Raw genomic sequence first — 6,774 nt, forward strand, 5'->3', positions numbered from 1 at the left:
AATCATGTGTAGTCAGGACCATACTAATCAAAAAGGATGGTTTGTGGCAAATTAGTGCTAAGACTTTTTACATCAATACTTCTATCAGATCATGATAATTATGCAATCCTGATATCATACGACTAAAAATGAGAATCACTTCCGGACCTACCATGAAAATGGCCGCTTTAATGTGCACATCTCTCTCGCTCTTAGTTAAGGTGGCTCCAGTAAGCGGACAAGTGAAATACACACCTGTTACTGAGAGAAATGCCAGATCCTTAACATTGGAGCCCTGTAAAAGATAACATATACTAGCGATAAATGACAGACAACTAACTCAATGGCACAAATCATTTCTTTGTGAGCAACAGTAAAGGAAAGTTAATTGATTTAATGTCTTCCTTGCCTCAACAGCAGTTGTCTTTTCCTTCTCAGCTACTGCTGCAGCTTCTGCCTCAAGCTCTCTTTTCACTGTGAAAAATGATTAAAGACCATTACCCACAACCCAATTCTTTATTTCTGATTATTTATTTCTGACTGCTGCTGTGAAACACCTCCACAGTCTTGACATCAGTCATTTAGCAGCAGTTCTTGGATGCATACACGACCGGTCAAAAGTTTAAGAACACCTACTCATTCAGTTTCTTTATTTTACTATTTTCTACGTTGTAGAATAGAATAATAGTGAAGACACAAACTATGAAATAACACATATGGAATCATGTAGTAGACAAAAAGTTTTAAACAATTCAAAATCCATTTTATATTTGAGATTCTTCAAACTAGCCACCCTTTGCCTTGACAGCTTTGCAGAAGCTTGGCATTCTCTCGACCAGCTTCATGGGGTAGTCACCTGGAATGCATTTCAATTAACAGGTGTGCCTTGTTAAAAGTTAATTTGTGGAATTTATTTCCTTAATGCGTTTGAGCCAATCCCTTGTGTTGTGACAAGGTAGGGGTGGTACAGAAGATAGCCCTTTGGTAAAATACCAGGTCCATATTACGGCAAGAACAGCTCAAATAAGCAAAGAGAAAAAAACAGTCCATCATTACTTTAAGACATGAAGGTCAGTCAATACGGAACATTTCAAGAATTTTGAAAGTTTCTTCAGGTGCAGTCGCAAAATCCATCAAGCACTATGATGAAACTGGCTCTCATGAGGACTGCCACAGGAATAGAAGACAGAAGCAGAGTTACCTCTGCTGCAGAGGATAAGTTCATTAGGGTTACCAGCCTCAGAAATTGCAGCCCAAATAAATGCTTCACAGAGTTCAAGTAACAGACATCTCAACATCAACTGTTCAGAGCAGACTGTGTGAATCAGGCTACCACTACTAAAGAACACTGCCTTTCTAAGGTCTTTGAAAGCAAAGTTAACAAAACAGATCACCGACCATTTCAAATCCCACCGTACCTTCTCCGCTACGCAATCTGGCTTCTGAGCTGGTCATGGGTGCACCTCAGCCACACTCAAGGTCCTAAACAATATTATAACCGCCATCGATAAAATACTGTGCAGCTGTATTCATCGACCTGGCCAAGGCTTTCGACTCTGTCAATCACTGTATTCTTATCGGCAGACTCAACAGCCTTGGTTTCTCAAATTACTGCCTTGCCTGGTTCACCAACTACTTCTCTGATAGAGTTCAGTGTGTCAAATCGGAGGGCATGTTGTCCGGACCTCTGGCAGTCTATGGGGGTGCCACAGGGTTCAATTCTTGGGCTGACTCTTTTCTCCGTATACATCAACGATGTCGCTCTTGCTGCTGGTGATTCTCTAAACCACCTCTACGCAGGCGACACCATTCTGTAAACTTCTGGCCCTTCTTTGGACACTGTGTTAACAAACCTCCAGACGAGCTTTAATGCTATACAAGTCTCCTTCCATTGCCTCCAACTGCTCTTAAATGCAAATAAAACTAAATGCATGCTCTTCCGCCGATCGCTGCCCACACCTGCCCGCCCAGCATCACTACTCTGGACGGTTCTGACTTTGTATTTGTCCACATATTCTAATACCTAGGTGTCTGGTTAGACTGTAAACTCTCCTTCCAGACTCATTAAGCATCTCCAATCCAAAATTAAATCTAGAATCGGCTTCCTATTTCGTAACAAAACATCCTTCACTCATGCTGCCAAACATACACTTGTAAAACTGACTATCCTACCGATCCTCGACTTTGGCGGTGTCATTAACCTCCAACACTCTACTCAGCAATTTGAATACAGTCTATCACAGTGCCGTTCGTTTTCTCAACAAAGCCCCATATACTACTCACCACTGCAACCTGTATGCTCTCGTTGGCTGGCCCTCGCTTCATATTTGTCGACAAACCCACTGGCTCCAGGTCATCTATAAGCCTTTGCTAGGTAAAGCCCGGCCAGATCTCAGCTCACTGGTCACCATAGCAGCACGCGCTCCAGCAGGTATATTTCACTGGTCCCACCCCCAACGCCAACTCCTCCGTGGGCCGCCTTTCCTTCCAGTTCTCTGCTGCCAATGACTGGAACGAACTGCAAAAATCACTGAAGCTGGAGACTCATATCTCCCTCACGCACTTTAAGCATCAGCTGTCAGAGCAGCTTACAGATCATTGCACCTGTACATAGCCCATCTGTAAATAGCCCATCCAACTACCTCATCCCACATCGTTAGTTATTTTGTTCCTTTGCACCCCAGTATCTGTACTTGCACATTCATCTTCTGCACTTTCACTCGTGTTTAATTGCTAAATTGTAATTATTTCACCACTATGGCCTATTTGCCTTACCTCCAATCTTACTTCATTTGCACACGCTATATATAGACCTTTTCTATTGTGTTACTTACTGACTGTACGTTTTTTTATTCCATGTGTAACTCAGCATTGTTTGTGTCGCACTGCTTTGCTTTATCTTGGCCAGGTCACAGTTGTAAATGAGAACTTGTTCTCAACTGGCCTACCTAGTTAAAAAACAGTGGAATAAAAAAATAATAAGAAGAGACTTGCTTGGGCCAAGAAACATGAGGAATGGATTTTAGACTGGTGGAAATTGGTCCTTTGGTCTGGAGTCCAAATTTGAGATTTTTGGTCCCAACTGCTGTGTCTTTGTGAGATGCAGTGTTGGTGAACGGATTATCTCCGCTTGTGTATTTCCCACCGTAAACCATGGAGGAGGTGGTGTTATGGTGTGGGGGTGCTTTGCTGGTGACACTGATTTAGACTTCGAGGCACACAATCAACATGGGTACCACAGCATTCTGGAGCGAAATGCCATCGTATCTGGTTTGGGCTTAGTGGGACTATCATTTGTTTTTCAACAGGACAATGACCCCTCTCGGCTGTGTAAGGGCCATTTCATGAAGGAGAGCGATGGAGTGCTGAATCAAATTACCTGACTGCCACAATCCCCCAACCAAATTGAGTTGGTTTGGGATGAGTTGGACCGCAGAGTGACAGAAAAGTAGCCAACAAGTGCTCAGCATATGTGGAAACTCCTTCAAGAACGTTGGAAAAGCATTCCAGGTGAATCTGGTTGAGAGAATGCCAAGAGTGTGCAAAACTGTCATCAAGGCAAAAGGTGGCTGCTTTGAAGAATTCAAAAATATATTTTGATTTGTTTATTGCTTTTTTGGTTACTACATTATTCCATATGTGTTATTCATAGTTTTGATGTCTTCACTATTACTCTACACTGTAGAAAATAGTAAAAATAAAGAAAAATCCTTGAATGAGTAGGTGTTCTAAAACTTTTGACCGGTAGTGTAGGTATCTAGCTCACCCTGGAGCCGGATGACATCCTGTGAGGTTTGTACCCGTGGGCGTGGCTGCCCCTCGATCCTGGCCAAGGCTGCAGCCCCTGCCTTCTGAGCTCCTTCAGTAGGAGCAGCATAACATGGCTTGGCAGGGCCACTGCTCTGCACCACTTGGGACTTGGCGCTGCAGGGGACACATTCAACATTTAACTGCAAGATGTGACATATAAAGTCATATAGCCATCTGTACTCACAAGGGGTGAGTCTTTGATGATGACTCTCAGTTCCATTACATTAGACAAAAGAGTCATTCGACGAAGATGTCTTCTATATGGGCCCCTTTGCTCAGTCTGAACATTAACACCTGTCGCTTGCTGTACAGTTTTGTAAACATAACACTTACATTTTTCATATAAGCAACAAATAATTTAAGAAAAAGTTCAAGGGTTCCCAACTCGTTTGACGTTTTGGTTTTTGCCCTGACACTACACAGCTGATTCAAGTAATCAACTAATCATGAAGCTTTGATCATTTGAATCAGCTGTGTAGTGTTAGGGCAAAAACCAAAACGTGCACTGAGTTTGGGAATCGCTGGGATAAATTGATAAACATTTGTTAGGGTTAGTGTTCCCACGCGGCCATATCTCCATGTTACATCGCTTGTTAACGGAAAACCGATGGAAGACCAGAGGCCTGGTGCTAATTAGCGTGCTCCGACACCTGTGTAAGCTTAACTCAGGAAGTGTTGTTTCGTTGGAGGCACCCATAGCTGTATGGATCTGCGTAAAATTCCAAAAGTTTAAATATATATGTTTAAATATTATTACTCGGTGACGAAAGATTAGGGTCATATGTTTCGAAAGCCTTATCGCAAGAGATTATTGACCAGTCTTAACTTGAAACTGTCGGGAAAACTAGGGAGAAGGCAGAATGCCGACTGGAATTTGAGAACTAGGTTCACCCTGAACATTAGAAAAGTAAACAACGGAGCCCATCCAAGTAACGGGTGAGGCCAAGGCCCGGTGAAGGCAACACTACGAATTAGACATACCATATAACTAACTGTAAATTATATTAACTAAACTGACAACAGCATAGCTCGCAAAGTTTGTTTACCTAGCGTCTTCTGTGAGTTTCTTTCCTGGCCCAGCTGACTTGAATTTTAAATCTTTCTTCATATCCTCGAAAAATTTCTTCATTGTTTATCACAGTAAAATAGCCTGGGAATACAGCACAGGTGAATAGGTGCGCTGAGGTGAGAAAGCTTAGTAAATTGTTGCCATCAAAATGCAAGGGAGGAAGTGGACCGGAAACGGGTGTGTCATTTATTAGTGGTACATTGTGTACATCAGCCTCCGGTGGTCTGGAGGATGTACAATCATGGTGCTGTGTTCCAACAAAATACATTAATCCTGAAATAAATAATTGACAAAAATAAATATCATAAAATAAATGAACTAGTGTTAAGAGTTAGCTTAGCACAAAGTAAAACGTATTTTGTAAACGTATTATTTTAAACCTACATGAACTGGAGGTAGACATTTTTAAATGGTCTCCAATACCAGTGTAACATTCAATTAAACGCGTGTTAGAACTGGAAAAATACACTTGGAGGCCGAACACTTATCGTGAGCATTTCTGATATCGTTCATTACGAGATCCCAAGTGGCGACGTGGTCTAACACACTGCATCTTTGGTTCGATCCCGAGCTGTATCACAACCGGCGTGATCGGGAGTCCCATAGGGCGGCACACAATTGTCCCAGCGTAGTCCAGGTTTGGCCGGGGTAGGCCGTCATTGTAAATAAGAATTTGTTCCCAGTTGATTTGCTTTGTTAAATAAATAAAAAATAACTAGCCTATACTAGAGAAATTTAAGTACATTTTTGTAACCTTTATTTGACTAGGCAAATCAGTTAACTGGTCAACATAGCAGCACCGACCTGTAGCAGGTTCTCCAGCAGGTATATTTCACTGGTCCCACCCCCAACGCCAATTCCTCATTGGGCTGCCTTTCCTTCCAGTTCTCTGCTGCCAATGACTGGAGCAAACTGCAAAAATCACTGAAGCTGGAGACTCATATCTCCCTCATTAGCTTTAAGCACCAGCTGTCAGAGCAGCTCACAGATCACTGCACCTGTACATAGCCCATCTGTAAATAGCCAATCCAACTACCTCATCCTCATACTGTTATTTATTTTGCTCCTTTGCACCCCAGTATCTCTACTTGCACATTCATCGTCTGCACATCTGTCACTCCAGTGTTTAATTGCTATATTGTAATTATGTCGCCACTATGGCCTATTTTTTGCCTTCCCTCCCTTATCCTTCCTCATTTGCACACACTGTTTATAGACTTTTTCTATTGTATTATTGACTTTGTTTGTTTATTCCATGTGTAACTCTGTGTTGTTGTTTGTGTCGCACTGCTTTGCTTTATCTTGGCCAGGTCGCAGTTGTAAACCCGAACTTGTTCTCAACTAGCCTACCTGGTAAAATAAAGGTTAAATTAAAAAAATTAAGTTAAGAACTAATTATTAATTTACAATGACGACCTACCCTAACCCGGACGACACTGGGACAATTGTGTGCCACCCTATGGGACTCCCGATCATGCCGCTTGTGATACAGCCCGGGATTGGACCAGGGTCTGTAGTGACACCTCTAGCACCGAGGATGTCGCAGATGGGGCGGTGAAACCCCCTCCTAAAAAATCCCTATATTCTTCTTTGGGACCCATGAACCAAATACATAAAAATAAATACAAAATATCATCCAGCTCTGTGCGCTTAGGGGTGGCATGTATTCGCTGAATGACTGCGGACGATTGTTATTTTTATATTTTTGTCAATCTGTTGGTAAAGACACGCTAAAGAAAGGTTTGGTTTCTGTTCTAAACTTTTGTATTGATGTTAGTACGAATTTCCTAATTAGTAGCCAGTCAATTTAGGAAAACGATATCGAATTTATAGTGTACATATAGTAGAATATGATTGGTTTGAAGAATGGATTGACAATAAATTAAACCAATTACAGTGGCTAGTAGGAGGGATTT

General features: G+C 42.0%; 1 protein-coding gene across 1 annotated transcript in view; it reads right to left on the reverse strand.

Annotated features, from left to right (window-relative positions):
- Positions 1-5,056, reverse strand: part of LOC118371582 (UBX domain-containing protein 6-like) — a 12,553-nt gene extending 7,497 nt beyond the window's left edge. Inside the window, exons 1-4 of the mRNA XM_035757097.2 lie at positions 4,836-5,056; positions 3,746-3,903; positions 389-453; positions 152-274 (exon numbers count right to left, since the gene is read on the reverse strand). Of these exons, the coding sequence (XP_035612990.1) occupies positions 152-274; positions 389-453; positions 3,746-3,903; positions 4,836-4,918 (429 nt within the window). The 5' untranslated portion in view covers positions 4,919-5,056. The remainder of the gene's footprint in view (positions 1-151; positions 275-388; positions 454-3,745; positions 3,904-4,835) is intronic.
- Positions 5,057-6,774: the final 1,718 nt, after the last annotated feature.

This window comes from Oncorhynchus keta, chromosome 26, assembly GCF_023373465.1.
Source record: "Oncorhynchus keta strain PuntledgeMale-10-30-2019 chromosome 26, Oket_V2, whole genome shotgun sequence".
Taxonomy (NCBI): Eukaryota; Metazoa; Chordata; class Actinopteri; order Salmoniformes; family Salmonidae; genus Oncorhynchus; species Oncorhynchus keta.